General features: G+C 37.2%; 3 protein-coding genes across 3 annotated transcripts; 1 reads left to right on the top strand and 2 right to left on the bottom strand.

Moving 5' to 3' along the window:
- Positions 1-957: 957 nt before the first annotated feature.
- Positions 958-3,445, bottom strand: LOC113100264 (GTPase IMAP family member 7-like). The gene is made up of 2 exons (XM_026265044.1): positions 3,361-3,445; positions 958-1,996 (listed from the first exon to the last, which is right to left on the bottom strand). The coding sequence occupies exons 1-2, from the start codon at positions 3,362-3,364 to the stop codon at positions 1,230-1,232; spliced, it is 771 nt and encodes a 256-aa protein (XP_026120829.1). The 5' UTR covers positions 3,365-3,445; the 3' UTR covers positions 958-1,229.
- Positions 3,446-10,337: 6,892 nt separating this feature from the next.
- Positions 10,338-12,054, bottom strand: LOC113100263 (GTPase IMAP family member 4). The gene is made up of 2 exons (XM_026265043.1): positions 11,873-12,054; positions 10,338-11,756 (listed from the first exon to the last, which is right to left on the bottom strand). The coding sequence occupies exons 1-2, from the start codon at positions 11,961-11,963 to the stop codon at positions 11,041-11,043; spliced, it is 807 nt and encodes a 268-aa protein (XP_026120828.1). The 5' UTR covers positions 11,964-12,054; the 3' UTR covers positions 10,338-11,040.
- Positions 12,055-12,056: 2 nt separating this feature from the next.
- LOC113100262 (GTPase IMAP family member 7-like) lies at positions 12,057-23,256 on the top strand. Its single transcript, XM_026265042.1, has 4 exons — positions 12,057-12,117; positions 19,920-21,260; positions 21,362-21,413; positions 21,852-23,256. Exons 2-3 carry the CDS (start codon positions 19,961-19,963, stop codon positions 21,406-21,408), a joined length of 1,347 nt encoding a protein of 448 aa, XP_026120827.1. The 5' UTR covers positions 12,057-12,117; positions 19,920-19,960; the 3' UTR covers positions 21,409-21,413; positions 21,852-23,256.
- The last annotated feature ends 439 nt before the right edge of the window (positions 23,257-23,695 follow it).

Here is a 23,695-nt window from a genome sequence, read left to right as displayed (position 1 = left end):
ATAATATATTATCTTAAATCAAGCCAAAATGTCCCATATAGACCGCTGTCATCTTGTACAGATTTCTTAACTTTTTTATATTTGCAGTTGAAAACAGTTAAAAGGATTAATCCACTTGAGACATTATATACACAAATCATTTAGGTATGTTTCATCTTCTGTTGTTTTATAATTTATTGCATTTAAGTGTTGTGAGTTACAATGATGGTGTTTTGTGTTTGCATGAAGACTGTGTGCCATCTGTATACTTTAAATTGTGGAAAAGCTACTTGTGATGAACTTTTAATCTTTTCACATGGTTTTATCTTTTACCACCTGAATTATTATGGGGTTGTTGTAAAAGGTACAAACAAGATTATTAGTAGCAGTAAGTGGTATTTGAATTATTGATTTATACTATGTGTTTTAATAAATTTAAAATTACACATTAATAAATGTGGTGTTTTGCATACAGTATTATGTCCCAGGTTCAAAATGTTTACTGATTGCTCTAAAGAAATTGCATCAAGATTTAATGATTGTTTTGTTTCAAATAATTCTAATTGAGTACAATTTATCAACATTTCATTTGTTTGGTTTTCTTTAAAAGGTTAATCTCTTCAGTAGTCTGATCTTCAGACTAGAATTTAAACAAGAGTTTAATGTGTTTTTTATTTTTTTATTTTATGGGGGGGGGACAGCAAATGTATAGATGCAGTTACAGGAAAGACTATAACTATATGCAAAAATATTAACAAAAGAGTCAACTGTAAAAAAATTCTTTTTTCAGCCACTTTAATAAAACACATGAATCTAGTACTAGTAGTAGTAGTAGTAGTAATAATGATAATGATAATAATAATAATAATAGAAATCTAGTAATCTTATAAAATAAAAGGTTAAAATTAACTGGAGATTAAAAAAATGGAAGAAAATTTTTTGAAAAACAAACATAAAATGTCTGTAGTTGATATGTTGAACAATACAGGAATAATACAGTCTGTAAACTTCTAACCACAACCAAATTCGAAGTGGATAAAGCAGATTATCTGTACATACTGTATCTGTATCTTCAAGCAGATAATTAAACGAATAAAAGTGTACATACATATTTTTTTAAATCAAAAAGATTAATAAAAACATGAATTGTTGGGATTTAACATAATATAATGTTACTCTTCTGATTTGTGTATTTTGTAATGCCCCGTTTATACATTTTATGAGATGCTGGCATCATATACTCATGTATACTATAGTATGCTGCAAGATGACTTATTCATTCCTTCACGAAATGCTGCTATTTTATTTCTTTTTGTCCGTTTCTTCTGCGCTAAAGCTTTTTCTGACTTCTGACTTTTGACTTCTGACTTCAGGTCAGCATCCTTTTCCTTTTTGGATCTCCTAGCTCTGTTGAGTTCATCTGACTTTGTAAACATGTGGTGGCTGTAGTAGCTGTTATGATTCTGCTTTATCATGGCTTCAATCTTCCTCATGAGCTCATCAACTTGGGTACGGTCAGACGTATCTCTATTGTTGAATATATGGTATTTCCCTTTGCATGAATCTATCACTAATCTTAGCTCTGGTGCTTCCTTGATGTAATCTTCAACTGTCCTGTCTTCAAGATCATCTGCCCTGGTGAACAAAACCATCATGTGTCTGAGCACTTCTCGGCCAAAGGTTGTGTGAATCAATCCAACGATGTTTCTGTCTTCTTTAGTGAAGCGCCCAATGGCAATTACAAGAAGAAAGACATGCGGACCTGGAGCTGCAAGTCTGATGCCATTCGCAATCTCATTCAAGACTTCTTCACTGGACAGACTTGTGTCATATAGACCAGGAGTGTCCACAACACAAATCTGCTTTCTGTTTATCATCCGAGATTCAAATGAACTCTGTTTAGTGACTAATGCAGCTCTTGCTTCTGACACAAATATCCTTTCTCCAAGAATGGTATTTCCTGAAGCACTCTTTCCAACTCCCGTTTTGCCGACCAAAACTATGCATATGTCCTGACCTGTTGACATTTTAAGAAGTATTTGTTATTAAACATTTGCTAATTTAAATGAATATTAATTAGAACTAGATAAAAAAGTTTGTCAAGACAAACTTTAAGTTGGCTTGAGAAAGCCTGACCAGAAAGTTTGAAAAGTTTAGAAAGTTTGAAAATGTGAAAAGTTTAACAAGTTTAAAAAGATTTAAAAGTTTAAGAAGTTTAAAAAAGACAGTGATTAACCTATTGTTAGCAATACAAGCAAGTGACTACCATGTTATTAACATGATTAGCAAAGTTGCTAGCATGTCGCTAGCATAATTAGCAAGTGACTAGCCATGTCGCTAGCATAATTAGAAAGTTACTAGCATGTCTCTAGCATGTTTCTAGCATGATTAGCATGCAACTAGCATGTTGCTAGCATGATTAGCATAATGCTATCTATCTATCTATCTATCTATCTATCTATCTATCTATCTATCTATCTATCTATCTATCTATCTATATATCTATCTATATGACTATTTCTATCTATCTATCTATCTATCTGACTGTTTCTATCTATCTATCTATCTATCTATCTATCTGACTGTTTCTATCTATCTATCTATCTATCTATCTATCTATCTATCTATCTATCTATCTATCTATCTATCCTAACAACATGTTAATCATGCTAAAATCATGCTAGCAACATGCTAGTCACATGCTTGTCATGCTAGAAACATGCTAGCAACATGCTAATAATGCTAGAAACATGCTAGCAACATGCTAGTTGGATGCTAATCATGCTAGAAACATGTTAGCAGCATGCTAATCATACTAAACTCATGAAAGCAACATGCTAGTCGCATGCTATTCATGTTAGAAACAATGCTAACAACATGCTAATCATGCTAAAATCATGCTAGAAACATGTTAATCGCATGTTAATCATGCTAGAAACATGTTAACAACATGCGAATCATACTAGAAACATGCTAAAGTCATGCTAGCAACATGCTAATCACATGTTAATCATGATAGAAAAATGCTAGCAACATGTTAATCATGGTAAAATCATGCTAGCAACATGCTAGTTGCATGGTAGTAATGCTAGAAAACATGCTAACAACACGCTAGCATGGCACCAAGAGCCATTACAAACAAAAGGTTATGGTCTCATTAGATTTACAACTAGAGAGCAGGAACCTCTTGCTACACACTTTGGTTGAGAGAATCATTTGTCTGTCATCATATTTAACTTAAATGTTAAATACAATGTACTTCACCTTAGTATTTCATGTGATGCTATGTCAGAACATAGGATCAGCATATCTTAACCCAATTCTTAAATTTGTAATTCCACAGTATAGTCACAAATGGTGGATTGATAAAAAACAACTTACTCATTGTAGTGCCTTTAATGATTCTGCTGGTTAAGTTGCTCCTTCAATGATTTCAGAAGATCAGATGGCAGTGGATTTGTTAAAGCAATGAATATGATTTCTGTTTTTAATAATTAGCTTAGCCCAACCTCTTTTGCACATGAGTTTTTATGATTGGATAGGCTTTTACTAGTACTGCTCAGAAAGGAGAGCTTACAAGAAGAAATCATCTAGTTAATATGGATTTTTGACATCGCAATGCATGTTATAAATCTAATATTTTATGCAATATTCAAAATATTTTTTATTATAGTATTTTGAATACCATGACTGTCAGCAATAGCCAATCACATACATATTTGCTGATTTCTTGTATGCAACAGTCAATCACTGCTTAAATCTCCTGAGTTTTGCAGGTCTTGTGTCCAGAATCATCTCATTATAACAATATGTAGGCACTACTGCTGAGTAGAGAACTTCATATAATTATATATAGGCCTACATGCAGTTCCAAAAGTTCATCAGTGATTAGGACAGTTGGTGAACGTTTGGAACAGCATGCATATTCTTAATCTGAAGAACATAATAGTTTAAAAGATAATAGATAAACAACATTTATATCTCATGTGATTGGCTCTTACAGGTGTCCAGAGTATCAGGTAGACATTTGTTGAATGAGTGAACAAGCTTTTTGTCAAATATTTGGTTGACGGTCAACTGTGACATGCACACACTCGTGGTATTTTTTTATTCTTAATTGGATTAATTAATATGAATAATAATAAAAACAATTCAACAGAAATTTTGACTTTTTGTATGTTTTAAAATTACTACACTCTGAAAATAAAATTTTCTTTTATCATGTTGGGTAATTTATTGGGTTATTTTCAATATTGTTTACCCAGGTGCTGGGAAGATTTCTGTAACAGCTGCTGGGTCATAAACATTATCAGAATGTTTTATTTGAACAATTCGGTTAAATGAACTTTATACCCCATAAAAGCAATTTTAAGGACACTGAATATATATATATATATATATATATATATATATATATATTCATTGTGTTCATTTTGCATTAAGCCCTGCATGGGACTGTTTTCTTTATCCCACTATGACCATTACATTGACGCCTGCTCTTGCAAACATTCTAATATTGTATATAATTTTCAGGCATCAGGGTGCCACTGTTAATATGTGGAGTATTTAAATCTCTTATGAATGAGCTATCGCTCTCTTAAATTTTGATGTGGTGATCACGCTCACTCTGTGTAAAGGGAGCACATATTTTAAAATGAGAGAGGCCTATACATGTCAATCTGCTGAGCATGAGCATCAAATCCTTAAGCATGGTCTGTCAGTCATTTCTCCTTACTCTTGACCCATGATCAGTTAAATCTGACTCCTGCAGCTTGTGTTGGATGCAGGGTTGCCAAGTCCTTGTTGTTTTTGTTTTTTTTCATGGAATTAGGCTACTGTTGTTATGGGTTGATTTAGGTTAAAGGTTTGAAATATTGCATAAATGACATCTGACTGAAATGCTTGTAACACTGAAACATTGTGCATTCTTCCCATGATAAACTGTGGTTTATGTTACGTTTTGTGAAGGATTGCTACAAAAAAAAAAAAAAAAAAACCTTAGAGGTGTGGTGTGGCAACTACACTGCCAGCCAAGCAGTAGGCCTGGTAAGAAGCCTTTTAGCTTTGTTTATGATCAATCTGCACAACAGTGACTGTAAAATATGTATTTTAGGTATGGAAATGACATAGTTTGAGTTTTGATATTATATACCCCTCCTTCAAACCAACCACAAAAAATCCCAACCACTAATCAAAACAAATTATATCTCATGTTTAACCACTATAGAGACATCAGAGCCAGATTCCAGAAGATCTGGCTGAGGTGAGGTGCTATCGGTGGGTTTATGAGGCCCTGACGCCCTGCAGCTCACTCCTCAAAAAAGGCTTAAAGCAAATTTTCTAATTGATGTTATCTTTATTAACAAACCACATATTTGAATTCCAAAGAAGTAATTTCTTGCCTACAAAGCTCTTAAAACTACATTTTGTGACACAAAACGGTATTATTTTTTCATTATAGTGGATTCGGTGGAATCCATTTTCCTACTCGCTGTGAGAAAATACGATAACTTCTGCAAGCAGAGTGATACAAACAATGAAAAGGCTGTTGAACTTCTGTTGGACTCTATATCACACTCTTATCAGCCAAATTAGTTTCGAGAACTGTAGTATAACATATATTTTGCAATACCCGTAACAAATGTAAAAGATTTCCAGTAAGCTACAATACATTTGGTTTATTGGTTAATGGTTTCATTCATTTTTATTGGATTTATTATGATGTATCTGATATCTATATCTTGCTCTGTGTCTTACATGACTCCTTACATTTAAAGCAGTCACGCAGGAAAGTATATTATTCAGATTACAGCTGACCTCAGATAAAACACGCACACTTTCAGGGTAGATAAGGTACAAAGGTGTACGATTTATAAAAAAAATGGTACCATCCCAGTGACAGCGTTTTGCACTGAGAGTACACATATGATGATGATTCTCAGATATTAGATGTATTGCCAAGTATTTTTACAATTTAATGCTGCACCTTTCTTGCACCTTTAATCTTGCACCTTTTGGACTGATCCAGATTCACCAGCCATGCAGAAAATAGATTTTTTGGTCTTTCAGTTCCTGGAACATATTATAAATAGATAAATGACTTCCAGTCAGCTTGTTTGGTATCATGTATTAGATAACACTTTAGTTTAAGGTGTCCTTGTTGCACGTTACATGTACTTACTATTATAATAACAGTTAATTATGCATAATTACATGAAAGTAACCCTATAACCCAAACCCTAATCCTAACCTTAACCATAAGTACTTGTACTTAATTAATATTGCTTAGTACTTAATCAGATAATTACATTGAAACAATGATGTATGAGTAAAGAATATAAAGATGAGTAAAGAAAATAAAGCTAATAATAATAATAATTTAGATCAAAAATAAATTTCCTCCACAAGGACTACCTTAAGTGTAACAATGTATTATTATCGATACATGACACCAAACATGCAGTCTATATGTATTTATTGGTGTTAATGTTTCAATGCATGCATATCATATCATGGTCCATATATATTATATAGCCCATTGATTTAAAACAAAAAAGTCACACAGGTTGTACCAAATTTTATTCTGCTTCAGTTGGTAAAATATTTCCTATTTAGAAGGCTTTCACGATTCGCTAAAATATGGCAGATAAATTCTGTAGCAGTTCTCGATCATGTAATGTCCTAAATGACAAAATCAATCAATAAACATAAATAAATAAACAAAAATAAATAACTGTAGTTGTTTTTACAACATGTCTTTCTGTTTTACTATATTGTAGCTGATTCATAAAAGCATTAAGCCACTCAAGACTGTGTATTATATTCAAAAAATAATTTAGCCGTATTTCACAGTATAATTGATTATGAAAGTACTGACACAGTCTTTCATAATTGCTTAGACACTAAAAGTGGTACTTGAAGCCCCAGGGCCGTGCACAGACCTTTTGAGGGGCATGTGCTGAAACTGAAAAAGGGCACCCCCCCCCCCCCCTTTTTTTATATCAAGATTATTTATTAAGCCTGCATAAAAGGAAGAAATGGTCACATCTTCATGACAAATTCAATAACACAAAATAATAGTCTCAAAAGCTTTAGATTTATTCACGATTAATAAAAACCATAATAATAATATTAGATAATTAGATAATATAGATAAACAGGGTTTTAAGGTCTTCTTTAAACCTAATACAACAGCAACCTTCTGTGAGCCATGTATCTGGCAAAAATTTTATACTGTGGTGGACCAGGGATGTTGGTCTCTTGAAGGTCTCTTATTCACTAAACTTTCCCTAAAATAAGCCAGCAATGAAAAAATAAATAAAAATAGTGTGAAAAGTACAGTTGCAGTGAAAAGCATTTCTGAAGGATCACGTGACACTGAAGAGTACTGAACTGGAGTAATGATGCTGAAAATTCAGCTTTGATCACAAAAATAAATTACATTTTAAAATATTCAAATAGAAAACAGTTATTTAAAATTGTAAAAATATTACACAATATTACTGATTTTGCTGTATTTTGGATCAAATAAATGAAGCCTTGGAATGAATCATGAATTACATTCTGTATGATAAACTATAAAGATTTCAGTGATCTTCTCAAATTTTTTTTTTAGTTACTACTACATTACTGTAGTAAAACCATGTTTTACAACATTTTATACAGAGAGTATACAGAGAGTATACCATAACATGATTAGCCTAAATGTTAATAAATTAAGTGTATCAGCAATCATAAATCAAAGAAGAAATTTCTTAGAAATATGTTATCTAGGTGACGAGGATCACTCGTCGCTGTGTAAGTTCCAGTACGAAAAAGCGCGGGGGCGCACCTGTTATGATTTCCCGATGGTAAAAACAAATTATATGTTGTTGTATTACTTATCAATATATCATTTATGACCAGCGAATGTGTGCAAATGTGATTTTTTTTTCTGTCCGTCATTAAAACGGCGACGGCGCCTGCCGCTGCGGGCATCACATTACATTTTCATCTACAGGTTACAAACTAGTTTTTTTTAGCTATATAGACGGAGCGCTCAGTTTTTTCCTGTGGTAAAATGCATTTGGCCAAATTAGCATTTTATAAAAGATGAAATGCAACTGCTATGACTAGATGGCAAATGCTAGCCCTCTCTTTCAGGCGACGTCCCACATGTCTCAGTCAGTGAGTCAGTCAGACATCAAATAAATAAAATATGAGCCTTTATAGACAATGTTTAGTAGTACTTATTCAAACAACAAGATATTTATTTACCCTTCGCAAAACTTTGTTCAGCTCAGCTGGTGTCTACTGTGCGGCTGCTGTGGAACTTCAGTTGATTCAATGAATATAGAGGGGGCGGAGTTATCAGCTTACTGACCGCTTGAGGATCGAATAAGATTTACACAAGCTCGTTTTAAGAACTTTCATTTGGTAAAACAGACAGACAGACGTAAAGGGTGACCAATAGCATTGATAAAAAAAAAAAAAAAAAACACCACCAAAAAAAGGGCACTTCGGAGTGTAAGGGCAAAAAGGGCATGTGCTCTGCACAGGTTGAGCCCTACCTGTGCACGTGCCTGTGAAGCCCACTCAGTACTCATATACCTACTGTATATCTTTATCTGCAAAACTAAAAGCACATTACATGTTTTAAACCCGGTTTGCTATTGTAAAGCAAACTTTTTAACAAAATTCTTAACACAGTTATCTACACACATCATTTAAAACTAACAGCTCTTTTGTTTCATTTGGGAACACTTAAAGGTCCCGTTTTTCGCGTTTGTGTTTACAGTGTGCAATATAACGTATTCATATTTCGCGTGTAAAAAAACACAGTATTTTTCAAACAATTCACCTATCTGTATACCAGTGTTTTCACTGTCATAAAAACGGGCTGATGACTTCAATACGTAACGAGTTCTGATTGGGCCAGCGGTTCCTGTGTTGTGATTCGACACCAGCTTAGAGCAGGCTGACCTCCTGGTAACGTGATTGGGCTAGTTTTGGAGTAGTTTTGAGAAGCAAGTGGGCAGGAGCATGTGCTGGAGATGTACTTATAATCACAGGAGCGTTTTTACTAACGAGATGCGCATGAAATTCGTTTTTTTGCACAGCCCTAACATCTAGTCAACAAAGCTAAACAGCATTGCCCTTTGTGTAATAAGTTACAGAAACTGTTAAACGCACCAACTTAAATAATAAAATACACTTACCGGTTGTGGTCCATAAACAACGCCTTCTCCAGACGAAGAGGGAACTGCTCCATCTTTCAAGAATAATCTTTGTGCGAATCCAGCATTAAACTGATTGAGATTGAGGAAGCTGTCCTCAGCAAAATGTGCTGCACATAGTTTTACATGTGGATTATAATTTTCGGGAACCGAGTTTAACATCAATTGTAACCATTAATCTCCAAGTACAGCGTCCCTGGGAAGCCCAAACAAAGCTGATTGGAGTCCGAGCTGAAAATAACAGCGTTTCAACGACATGGCAAACACAAACGCAGCTCTTTCTCCTCCGTCGGAGCGCAACAAGACCACTCCCCCCTTTTTGTGAATTCATGTGGGTGGAGGTTAGTCAAAAAACTGTTTTAGTGACATCATTACTGCAGGAACTAGGGATGTAGTCCAAACTGGTTGTTTTTTTGTAGGCGAATTCTGTTAAATAAAATATCTCACTTGGCATTAAACTTTGAGCTTTAGAATTTTACAGATATTATTTATACTCTAACAACAACATTACACACTAACTAAAGTTTACAACATGGAATCACGAAGAAGGGGACCTTTAAGACATTCAAAGGCCACACTCATTTACTGATGACCTACACTAATGTGTGAGAAAATTTTTACATAATTTGTACACTTATAAATCAAAACTCAGTGTTTTGAGAAAGAAATTAACCCCTTGCATTTCTATCTACATTGCGTGTGAGTGTATGTATATATATATATATATATATATATATATATATAGAGAGAGAGAGAGAGAGAGAGAGAGAGAGTGTACAGTACATATTTTTACTTGTAGTACATATTTTGTCCCCAAGAAGCAGGGTTTACTAGGTCCCCCAACCCCCCTGCCCCACACACATTTGTTTCTATGAATATTGGGGACTTTCCGTAGACTTCTATTACTTTTATAGTGACCATATGATATTTTCTATCCCCTAACCCTAAACCTACCCCTTACAGAAAACCAGTCATTTACTAATCTTTATAATTTTTACCCTGAGAGGGACCACAGGCCAGTCTCCACATTGTCAAAAATTGTAGGCTTTACTATCCTTGTGGGGTCATTTGGTCTTCACAATGTAGCATAAACAAATGCACAAATACACGTATGAATACAAGCCAAGTCAATTTTATTTCTAAAACACTTCATACTGTACAATATAGATTGTTTCACAGCAGCTTTACAATAGTAACAAATTCAAATTCTGCTGTAAAGCAGCTCTTACAAGTTAATAATATCATTATACAGCTCAAGTCAAGTTCAAGTTCAGTATTGATTGTGCAAAATTAATCAGTTGTACATACATGCATTCTGTATACAGTGTATATGTGCATATGCATGTACTGTATGTGCAGGTGCAGTTAAAGGAAAACGGTAAGGGTGGAGTGTAATGAAAAGCTGTAAAAAGACTCACAAAAGAGTCAACTAAAACACATTGACTTTATTTTTATTTTTTTCTAGCCACTCTAATAAAACACATGAATGTTGTGGTGGCGGTAGTAGGCTAATAATAATAATTCTAGAAACTTACATAAAAGGATAATGGTTACTGTGTTAAAAACTAAAAAAAAGGCAAAAATTTAGTCTGTAAACTTCTATGCCCAACCTAATTCCTACAGGGATTAAGCAAATTATATGTACATTTTTAGTCAGGCAAATAAAATAGTACATAAAGGATACATATATGCTTTTAAAAAATCAAAAAGAAAAACAAAAAGATTAATAAAAACATTTAAACAATTGTTAGAATTTACCATTATTTTAATGTTTATCTTCTTGTGAATTTTGTAATGCCCCGTTTATAAATTTGTATGAAATGCTGGCATCAAATACTCAAGCATGCTATAGTATGCTGCAAGATGACTTATCTGTTTCTTTTTGTAAAGCCATTATTTCCTTTTTAAGGTCAGCAATAATTTGGTCCTTTTCCTTCATGGTTCTCCTAGCATTATTGAGTTCATTTGCCATTTTAAACATGTGGTGGCTGTAGTAGCTGTTATGATTCTGTTTTATCATGACTACAATCTTCCTAATGAGCTCATCAACTTGGGTACGGTTAGACTTCTCTCTATTGTTGAATATATGGTATTTCCCTTTGCATGAATCTATCACTTTTTTTAGTTCTGGTGCCTCCGCTATGTAATCTTCAATTGTCCTGTCTTCAAGATCATCTGCCCTGGTGAACAAGACCATCATGTGTCTGAGCACTTCTTGGCCAAAGGCTGTGTGAATCAATCCAACAGTGTTTCTCTCTTCTTTAGTGAAGCGCCCAATGGCAATTACAAGAAGAAAGACATGAGGACCTGGAGCTGCAAGTCTGATGCAATTCACAATCTCATCTAAGACTTCTTCATTGGACAGATTTGTGTCATGTAGACCAGGAGTGTCCACGACACAGATCTGCTTTCTGTTTATCATCCGAGATTCAAATGCACACTCTTTAGTGATTGATGTACCTCTTGGCTCTGACAAAAATATCCTCTCACCAAGAATGGTATTTCCTGTAGCACTCTTGCCAACTCCTGTTTTGCCGACCAAAACTATGCGAATGTCCTGACCTGTTGACATTTTAAGAAGTATTTGTTAACACATATTTGATCATTTGAACTAATATTAACTAGGATTAAAACCAGCTGTTAGTTATCATAAGACGGTGGACTGATAAAGAACTTACTCATTGTAGTTCTGTTGATGATTTCCTGCTGGCTGCGTTGCTCCTTCAAGGATTTTAGAAGATCTGATGGCAGGGGGTTTGCTGAAGCCATCAATGCAGAGTTCTGTTTATTGCCTCTGTTTTTAAGAATATTCTAAGCCCAACCTCTTTTGCACACGCGTTTTAAGATAAGATAGGTTTTTACTTGAACTATTTAGGAAGGGAGATGAGAGGAAGTGATTCATTTGGACATCTGTACTCTGAAGGTAAGAGTTTATGGCACTATTTAAAAGAAGAAATCAGCTAGTTGACTAAAATGGATTTTAGTACTTATCAACCCTAAGATTTTAGACATTGCATAGACTATTTCTAATATAACATTAGGCACAGTGTCTGTCTGTCTATCTATGTCAGTCTGTCTAGTAGAAATAAAATATGTATTTCTCAGTGCTCTACAGTACATGCACTACTGCTAAAATAGTTGCTGGTCCCAGCTAGAAATGGTTTGTTCTAAAATGTTCTGCATTACCATGAATTGTTCAAGCAATGTTTTTAGCGGGTAGTTTTATTTTTGTCCCCAGAACGTTCACCTATAAAATCAAATAACATTCTCTTCAAACATTCTTAAAATGTTTAGTGATAGCATTGTTAGAACATCATTTTCTAACATTCTTAACGTTTTTAGCGGATAGTTTTATTTTTGTTCCAAGAATGTTATCTCAAAAGATAGTATAACATTCTCTATAAACATTCTAAAAATGTTAAGTGATAACATTGTTATAACATAATTCCTTAATATTCGTATAATGTTCCTAACTGACGTATGGAACTGTACGCACATTCCTAATCTGAAGATCAAGGGTTAAGATAAAGAGAGTTTTTATTTACACAACATTTATATGTCAGGTGACTGGCTCAAATAGGTGTTGATAAGAGTATCTGTAAGCCAAATATATGTTGGATGAGTGACCTTTAACAGTTTTGGCCTTTTGCCAGAAATGTATCAGGCTCACTGAATAAGCGTGGTAAACTGTGATATGTACACATTTCGTTCTTAACCCTCGTTAACTGGTTGGATTTATGATTAAAGGTCATAATCCAAACCTACACTAGACTTGTTGTCATTTGTATCACTTCAATGCCATTCAATTACATAAAAAAAAACTTAATTGCCATGTTGTGTTATATTGCACAAGTATAAAAAAGTAATGACAAGAGAAAGAAGAGTTTGGGTGATTTTTCTCTGCAGGTGTAGAGATATTCTGAAAATAACTTTCCAGTTTACTTTAATTTTCCAAGTGTTTCAAAGCCTGTTTCCACAACTGAGTAAAATGTAAAAGGAAGTAATTGTAAAGTTTTGACTTTATTTCTCACAATTGCAACTATATTTCTCAGGATTTGAGGTAAGCCTATATCTTGCAGTTCTGAATTTATTTCTCAGAATTTACATAATTTCTCAGGAATTTCATCTTGTTTATATCTCACAAGCTCGCACTTCAGATTTTCACCTGAAGAATGGTCACTCAGGTAGCCTACTGTACGTTACTTTTTATGAATACTGTTAATTTATATACACTATTCTTTTCACTTTTTTTGGCTATTAAAGAGTAAAATCATATATGGAACTGTCTAGGGGTGCTCCGATCACGATCGGCCGATCGTTAATGCGCATCTCGTTAGTAAAGCCGGTTCTCTAATCAGCAGTTAATTCCATCAGGTACGTGATTTCACATAGAGCAGCTGTTACTACACAGAGCCGTTGTTAACTGAGAAGATGCTCCGGCTTTACTAACGCGATGCGCATTAACGATCGGCCGATCGTGATCGGAGCACCCCTAGAACTGTCAGTCTCTTGCTTAGTTTCTGAATGAATCAGCGTTTATGAGAGAAACCGTCTCAGGTTACGAATGTAACCATGGTTCCCTGAGAGGGAACAAGACACTGCGTCCTCTGAGGGGACACTATGGAGAACACCTCGTCGTGACCCGTGTCTGAAGTGTAGCGGGTCCCGGCTAGGTCTCCACTGGCAGATATATAGATAATCCTCTGATAGGAGTGCTCTGGAAATATTAGAAATATTACCAGGGGGCAAGGAACTCGACCGGAAGTTGAAGTCGGGTGGGGGCTGCCATCTTTTAGCAGAACATCACTTGCGTTAGCATTCCCATTGACTCCCATTCATTTTGGCGTCACTTTGACAGCGAATAACTTTACATCTGAGGCGTTTAAAGACTCCGTTTGTCAATAATTTATTTCTAAAGATACACAACAATGTATAAAGGTCTCCATTACCCTCTATGTTACATTATGGCCCCGTAGAAACAGATTTTGTAAAAAATAGGCTAACGATTGCGTCATAACCACTCGTCTCTCTGTCGCATTACCGTACAGACAGGAGGAGAAGCTCGCAGGCAATTAACTTAATATGGCGTACTGGCGTTACATTTTAAAATACTATACAAAATAATTAATCAGAATACTTACTCCTGCTCACTCACGACAAAGAACTCCCCGCTCAAGCTCGCCGTCTCTGCAAGATTAACGCACGCACAGCTACTAGAAGATTTACATCTGTCAGACAGGTTGCTGACGTCGTCAAGCTTCGTTTGAGTCTGCGCGTCAGAAACGGAAGTGCTAAAAAAGGCTAAAAATGGGCTTCACTTGTCTCAATTGAGTTCCAATGGGGTCGCTGTGTCCATTTCTTTTACTGTCTATGAATATTACAGAGAAATCAGTGACGCAGGACAACAGTTGCTCTTTCTCCATTCACTTGGATTATCTTTATTTTCAACTTCATTTTAACTTTGTATCTGCAATCATGAATTATTTTCTGTTATTTTTGTCTGCTTTGCATTAAAGCACAGGTTATATCCACATTTGGATTACATGAAGTAATATAATCTTCAACTGTCTGTTTTCACATAAATGTATCCTCACATATTTTTCCAAACATGAACTTAAAGTTTGTATGAAACCAAAAACAAACGCTTTCCCTTTAAATCCCATGTTTGGTCTATCATCAATCATATCTAAACTTCTTCATTTAAACACCTAGTATCTTTGTCCTCTTATCAAAAGAGTATTTTTGTAAATAAATGTACATTTTTATAAGTGTTCACTTTATACAACAGAATAATTCTCCTTTGCAGTTAAACTGTATTACACTATAAGAACACAGACTTCAATAATACACATATCTGCCTCATTGCTTGGCACTCAGTTCTATAAACTAAATCTGTATCATTGTAATATTAACCTGCATGTGCCCTTAAACAAGGCCGCAGCTGTAACTGGTCTTATGCTGTACATTCACATTAACTTTTTACCCTTTTAACATTGTACTACACACATTGCTGTTTTCCACACACACTGAAATAACTCACAAATGCATCGGAGCCGTAAGGTAAAAATAAAATAATCAATCTGCGGATGTCGGCCGCCATTTTCTCACCAGCGTACTATCAAACTTAACGGTTTACACATTTGACATACTTTTAGCTTACAGAGCACACATCACTGGGAATTCCTATTAGCTTATAAACATTTTGTAGTCACATACAAGGTGTGTAACTAACCTGGAAATATTAGAAATATTACAGAGAAATCAGTGACGCAGGACAACAGCTGCTCGTTCTCCATTCACTTGAGCTCATCTTGCTCTGCGTATCGCTAAATGATCCAGTGTGACGCTACTCATGGCTACTGCCACCCAGTGTCCGTTTTATGGAATACATGTCATTATGTGCTTTTTCCGTAATCTCTCATTAATATTTAATTATACAAGTCAAAATAAAATAAAATACTATTTCAATAAAAGGAAAGAAACCAAAAAGTAATAATCTCAACAAAACTCATTTTGTGAGTGTCACAGAAGCATACTTTGAAAAACGCCAACGTGTTGGCCGGCGACAGCCTCTGACGTCACTACCAGCATGACTATAAATACGCGCCCGTAGGACCTGTCACTTATCTTCTTCGTGAAGCTTGCGTTCGAAGCATGGCAGGGAGCTAGAAGATGCAGTGTCTCGTTCCCTCTCAGGGAACCATGGTTACATTCGTAACCTGAGACGTTCCCTGTCAAGGGAACTTCAAACTGCGTCCTCAGAGGGGACACTATGGGGAACCGTATACCCACGCCGCCATGCTGAGGGAAGTGCAGGCCAGAATCATGGCAAACACTAAGTACCAACTCTACCATTTCACCGGGAGTCGCCCCTGGGATGGTTCGATGGCTGTTCATGACATTATCCCTTATGGCCAAAGGCCTAAGCAACATACCCAACTTACCTGTAGGGCCTCGGCCCAGGGTAGAGCTGAAGGCTAGGAATCACGAAAGATTCCTTTAAGGGAAACGGCTAAGAACCTAGCCCTTTTCTACTACCAAGTCTTGCCTGTCACACAGGGGCTACCGCTAACTTTCACAAAAACTTGCCGAAAGAGCTGTCCCAACAGTACTCTAGTAGTAACATCCTGTTCTAGATAGGTATCGGAGGATACCTGGGTGGAGTGGCGCCCAGGAAAAACGGGGCTTTAACCGACTCAAGAAAGGGCACGAAGCAGCCACGCGAAGCCCTCACCATATAGGATTTTTAGAAAGAACGCACTAGCGAGCAAACTTACCACAGTGTGGATTTCAGAAAGTGTGCAAAGACTTCACGTGCACACTTACCATAGCATGGATTTACAAATACTGTTCTAAGGAGGGGCTCTCGTGGCACTCTGATAGAGCAGCTCGTAGATGGAATGGCCCGGGAGCAGAGCAATTGGAGGACGGAACGTACAGATGAAGCCTCGGCCACGCCTGTACCATGGCGTCCAGCCCCAATGGAGCTGGATGAGTCAGAGGAAGCCAGAGGGGATAGTGCGATGCTCTCTCGAGCCGCAAAACCGATCCACCCAAGTCTGGCCAACCACTCCAACTCTGCTTCAAGACCTTGGTGCGAAGTTGCCATTCCCCGAGCCTCAGCCCCTGCCTCAGCAGGATGTCTGTTCTCACAGTGCGTCTCAAAACAGTATGTAGTACTGGAGGACTCTGATGAAAAAAATGAGAATTCAGTCTCCCATGAGAGGAGGACTCTGAGTTCCGAGCAGCATGCTCATAGGGGACCCTTTTAGAAAAGGGGAGCGCTGCTAAACTACCACGAGAATTGCCCACACAGCCCCTCATGTTGAGGGGCGGTGCTTGAGGTGTATAACAAATACACACTGGTAGAATGAAGCCCAAGGAACCCAGGGCGAATCATCTTAAGAAAGGGAACGAAGCAGAGCACGTAACCCCTACCGTACAGGATTTCAGAAAGTGCGCAGAATCTTGCATGCACACTTACCACTTTACGTGGATTTCAGAAAGTGCACAGAGTGTTCATGTGCACACTGACCACCATGTGGTTTTGAGAAAGTACACAGGCTTAGCGTGTGTACAGAAAGGTTCCTAAGCATCACAGAGGCGCTGGATCGCACAGGAGAGGCAAGCTCCAACTCTAAAAGCGAGGGGAGCATCACCTGAGGCAGTACATACAGAAAGACTTCTGTAACCACCACCTCCACCTCCACCTTCCCATTGGACACTAAGCGGCCAGGCGACCCCTCAGGGTGACCTGGCCTGACATCCATGAAAATTCCCTCTAGTGCTGTGCCAGTTCTGATGATCAGCCAGGCTCCTCGGGAGGGGGTGTGGGACGAGCAACCGCAGAGCGCTTGCTACCCACACCCAGGACTCGCTCCGCGGTGGGTGTCGCGTCTGGGGGGGGGGGCAAACCCATGCGGCACGGCCGCCTGCCGAAAGCCTGTGATCGTGGCCACCTAATACCAGAGCACGAGGCCACTCTCCTGTACTGGAGTCCCGCTTACGGGGCGCCCCCTTTTTGTCCGGACCATCAGTAAGGTGATCACTATGAAAATAGGACTAACCAAAACATCACAGGTCCAGAATAGGAGACTGTTATGTGAGAAACTTTCCACCTAACCTCGATCAGGCGGAGAGCTGGTGGCTACAGGGGAATTAGGAAGGGGAGAATAAAAAAAGAAGTTAAAAACATCCAAAGGAAGTGAATAACTCCTAGGTATCACTCCGATCCGGACGAGAATGCTGCCTCGTCTGAATCACATCACTCAGACCCTGCTTACCACTTCGTGACCCGCGATTCCTCTTGCCCCTGCCCTTAGGCGGGGGAGGAGCGCGAGCCGCGACACTAGCCTTCTGCGCCGTCTTCGATCCTCAGATCGAGATGGGCCAGGACCCTTTTGTTGTCCGGGCTCGGACCTGGACCTTCGTGGGATGAAGGATTTAAAGGCAGCTGAGCGCGCCCTTGCCTCCCTGAACTTTTCGACCACCATCTTGACGGAGGTACCGAAAAGCTCAGAAGGCGAAACCGGAGCATCGAGAAAAACCCCCTTTCTTCCTTCCCGATGTCTGCCAGTTTCACCCACAGATGTCTCTCCGTTACCACCATGGCCGCCATAGACCTACCCATGGCTGAGGCGGATTTACCATTTAAGCGGGATGATTTACCATTTAAGTGGGATGTTTATCCTGGAGTGGCTTAGATTTCAAAGAGGGAGATTTAAGAGAGGATGTTTCCCCCACAGAGAGATAGCTAGCCAGCATCTCTTCTACAGGGGGCATCCTCTCATAGCCGTTTTCGTGCATGCCATCGATATCAGCATAACTCGTATGCTGAAACCAATGGATGCGAGAGGAAAACGGCCTCTTCCATTCCTTTTTTTAGACTTATGCATTTAAGTCAGGCAAGAATGGAAGGCTCACCTGGGCTGGAGGGCTATGGTCAGACAAATAACGCTCATCAAGGCGACCTCGCAACGTCACATTTCTGGCATGCTTCCATGGCAAGTCTAATTTTGCTGTGGTGTGATTCATAACCTCTAACAGCTCCCCATACGCAGGGCAAGAGGATTGAGAAGGCTCAGCCTCAGCTTCTCCGGTAACATCTCCTGCTCTTTTTGGGTAGAACCCAGCAGAGCACTAACTTCAGTATCAGAATGGGTTAATGACAACGCATTTTCCTGCTGAAGTTCATTTTCATTTGCCGCCGAAGAGTGTGAAAGGAAAAGTCCCTCTCTACACTCCTCAGCGAGATCCACCTGTGATACCCACAAGCTCATTCTCCTCCATGCCTCGGCAACGGCGGGACCTGAGCCGCGGGAACCAGATGGCCACCCCTCTTTCCTCGAAAAGAGAGACAAACGAGAGCAGGCTTTTTCACAGAAAAACGTTCGCAGTGCACGCAGATTGCCCCCTCAAGGATATTGCGCGCATGCTCTTCGCCCAAACAAGAGACGCAAAGACTGTGTGTGTCATCAGGTGTCAAATAACGCTGACATGGATGCACACACTGTTTAAATGCCTTGCTAGTGGATTGCCATGATAACAATAATAGATCGCTCTTACCGTTTTGGTCGTTTCTCAGATGCACGCTTCAAACAAAACAGTCAATGAAGACGAAGAAGATAAGTGACTGGTCTTACGGGCACGTATTTATAGTCGCGCTGGTAACTGGTAACGCCGGCCAACACGTTGGCATTTTTCAAAGTATGCTTCAGACACAGGTCACCATGAAGTGTTCCCCATAGTGTCCCCTCAGAGGACGCAGTTCGAAGTTCCCTTGACAGGGAACTTAAAGCAACCTATGTTGGCTTGTTTACATTTTTGAGACTCTGAAGCCCCTTAAAGTTAAGTGACTGGAATTTAATGTCATAAACATAGGCTGTACAACTTGATGTAATTTCTAGTGAGAAATATGTATTGTAGTATTTAACCATTTTCTTAGTCATCACCAAAGCACTCTCTATTTTTTTTTTTTTTTTTTTGCAGAGCATTACGTTATTCTGAAGTGTCTGCTTCATAAACCAAATCGCCTTTTTCGTGAATTTCGTATTCCCCAAACATAGGCCTACATAGGCCTACTCCCAGAACAGACATTTGCAGGGGAGCATGGGAAAGAAGCAGAAGACTTCCTAGAAGTCACTGGTGTTGAAAGTTATTGTTGTTGTAAATACTTTTTATTCCACAAAATTAATGTGACATTAATCTGTATTATTCTTTCTTTAGGGCATACTGCTTGCTGGACAGTGTGACACACTACCTTGAGAATGGAAGCCCAGGATAAATTGCAGGTTATCCTGCTTGGCACGACGGGGTCTGGTAAAAGTGCTTCAGGAAACACCATACTTGGTAAAAAGGTTTTTAAATCTTATGCATCTACTCAGTCAGTCACAGTATCAAACCAGACTGAAACAGCGAGAATTCATGGAATGGAAGTCACAGTTGTGGACACTCCTGGATGGCACTGTACTAAAATCTCTGAGGATGAGGTCGCATCACAAATAAAGGCAGCCACTGCATCACTTAATGGGCATTATGCTTTTCTCATGGTCATCCCCATTGGTTCCTATACAGCAAAAGAAATGCAAATGATTCCACAGTTACGTAAAATCCTAGGAGAAGATTTTTTTACTCATACTACAATTCTGTTTTCATTCCATGATAACCTTGAGTCAAAATCCTTTGATCAGTTTATTACAGAAGAAGAGGGAGCACTGAAGATTATCATTCAGTGCTGTGGAAATCGAGTGTACACCTGGAACAACAAAGATCGTTCATCTGTGAAGAATTTAAACAAGTTGTTAAAGGATCTAAAAGAAACACAGGGAATGAATGAAAACTCTAAGGAGAGTTCGCAGAGTGAAAATCAAGATGAAAAAATTATCGTAAAACCAGAACAAGATCAAGTCACATCTGAAGAAACTATAGGACATTCAGATGCACATATGAAGAGGCACAAGAAAGACACTACAGAACCAATGGACAAGACAAGTGAAGAAGTCAGAGTTGTTGTCTTGGGAATGGCTGGGGTAGGAAAGACCTCAACCATTACCACACTTTTAGGAAAGGATAACAAAACTGAAATAAGCCAATCGCCGGTTAATAAAACCAGAAGGTCTGGGATTAACTTAGTGTTGATTGATTCTCCTGGCTTTAAGGAAGCAACAGAAGTGAATGATTCAGTCTCCCAGTCTTTGTCATATGCTGCTCCAGGGCCACATGTCATTATGATTGTAATCAGAGCGGGACAAGTTACCTCAGAAAACCTCAAAATAATTGATCGCATACATGCGTGTCTTCACAAATCAAGAAAACAAACAATGATCCTGTTCTCTGGAAAGGATTATCTAGAAAACAAAGATATTGAAGAGTATATTAAGGAGAATCCAGAGATTGAAAATCTTGTAAAATTGTACGGCAAAAGATTTCATGCACTGAATAACAAGGATGTCAATGATCAGACTCAAGTTAACCAACTGCTTGAAAAGATTTCTGCAATTTACCATGAACACGATGGTCACTTCGTCAAAGAAAAGAGGAACGGTCCGGATCACACAGAAGAAAAAAGTATGTACATGACAAAGAACGTATTAAATTAAGCATAACATTTTTTTTTATTATTACGCGATTAAGATTGTGACTATGTGTGTTTCTTTTCATTTTAATAGAGAAACGAGAAAAACATAACGATTTAAAGGATGGCTTAATGATTTAAAAGAGGTATTGTGTATTTTCATATTCACTCATAACTCTCTATATACTGAGTATTTGATTGCTAAGTGTTAAATTGATAGTTCACAAAAGTTTTTCATAATTTACTCACCCTCACATTGTCCTAAACCTGTATAAAAAAAGTAAAAAAATATATATATATTTTACATATAATATTCGTTTTTTTTTAACAGTCAGACGCTGCCACCAATTGTTAGGTTGGAACCATTCTTAAAAATATTTTATTTTGTGTTCAATAGAAGAGAGAATCTCACACAGGTTTGGAACAACTTGAGAGTGAGTAAATAATGACAGAATTTTTTTTATTTTAGGATGAACTATTCCTTTAATAACATTTTCTAATTGGCTGTCATTGATTGTCTGCTTCATTGTGACACCAAAAAAAAAAAAAAAAAAAATGTCTTTTTTCTCCCTCTTCTTTTTAAGACCTCAAGAAGTGCAATACAACATTGGAAAAAAAGAGATGTGCTGGAAAACGTTCAGTTTTATCATCTTTCCACACATTCTTTTTCATCTGAAGACCAATATTCCTATAAAAATGTTGTGTTTGCAAATGTATAATATTCTCTTCAATGATAAGTGTTATGTTAACTTGACAGGTAACACAGAGCTGAAGACTAAGCAGTGTAAACAGAACTGAGGATAATAAACAGCAAAATAAATATTTCTGTGACAGTAAGTTGGATGTACCCAGTAGGTTAGAAATGAACAAATACAGGCTTCTCGTGATGAGGTGTTTGTTTTGCACATTGTGTAACAAGTTTCTGACCAGAATCACAGTTTTATTCTGAGCATCCTATGATTTAAAAATTTTAGATAAAACTTTTACACTTCTATCTTTCAAGTGTAATCATTACAATCAAATGTACTACACAGGGTATAGATTGGCATTATTATTATTGTTGTTAAGACTAGACCTTTTTCACCTTTAAAATATAATTTCATCTTGCAAATCTAGTTTTTGTTCTTAATGCAGTTTGTTTTGTCATGTGAGTTTGTGAGATGTAGGCCTATGTTTATCCAGCCTGTTAGTGTATTTTCATAAATATTTGATTTAATCACTTATTCTTTTGACTTTTAACTTTGTATTTGATAAATTCATTAAACATGAGATTTAAACTTATTCATTGTTTAATTTACTTTTATTACTATCAACATTTCAGGAACTTTGGACGAGGCAATCATTGCACAGAAGTTTTAACTGTCATTAAATTTCCTACCCCTAACCATAACAGAAAACTTTGTTTTTGAATTTTTTTTAAAACATTATGAAAAATGTACCCAGACAGTATTTTCTGTTTCTTTAATTATGACTTTATAAAGTGGTATCTAACCAGCGCCACATACCTTCCACTGAAAATTCTGTGAAAATCCTGGAGTATTATGAAATAATAGTTAATTATGTTGTGTTTTGTGTAGAGCTGGTTCATTACCGTACAAATTATTATACGCATCTGTCTTTTATTTACAACCATGCAGGTTTTTATTTAAATCTTCGTCATTACCGTGTCATTTGCAATACTAATGTTCGCATCTGGGTGGGGTGTTTTCAGCTTTTTTGTGTCTTTGTAGGCTGGTGCCTATGATCTGTAATGTCTTTTTTGATATATTAAATGATTGATTCAATATATCAGTGAGAATATACAAGATATAGGCTACAATACTAGCCATATAGCATGATTATTATTACATATGGAAACAAAACATGCAAAACATTTCACATACAGGGGTTGGATAAAATAATACAGTACCCGGAAAATATATTTTTTGTATTAAGGTGCATTACCATCATTTGCCTTTAAAACATATTCTAACCTTTTTAGAATATATTCATAAAACTACTAAATAGTCTCAACTGAATGACAACGGCCTCTTGCGTCTGCCCACAGTTGTTTGAAAATATTTATGTCATAGGTGGTTTGTCTGGCGCGCCATCTGTCCAGGTTTTATAATCAGAAAACCATCTTTGCTGCATTTTGGCACCTAAACATTAAAGCAGTTGCAGCTTTTTTATGGTGTATGGCAGTACAGTGAATTTGTGTTCTTGGGGGTTAATTTATGACTATGATACTTAAGTTAAAATAATATGATAATTAAAGGTTTGTATGAAGCAGTATAATGGGCTGTGTTTGTACAGGTAAAATAACTGGAAGCAAAAGACACCTGAAGCCAAACACATTCAAGTTACAAGTAGTCGCACCTGCTCTGGTGAAAACTAAGCAGGTTTTAATTGGTTATATGATACGTTTCTATGATTTTTTATTTAATTT

This window comes from Carassius auratus, unplaced genomic scaffold, assembly GCF_003368295.1.
Source record: "Carassius auratus strain Wakin unplaced genomic scaffold, ASM336829v1 scaf_tig00217212, whole genome shotgun sequence".
NCBI classification, from domain to species: domain Eukaryota; kingdom Metazoa; phylum Chordata; class Actinopteri; order Cypriniformes; family Cyprinidae; genus Carassius; species Carassius auratus.
Note: the sequence above shows the minus strand (reverse complement) of the source record. Positions and strands in the feature narration are given on the sequence as shown.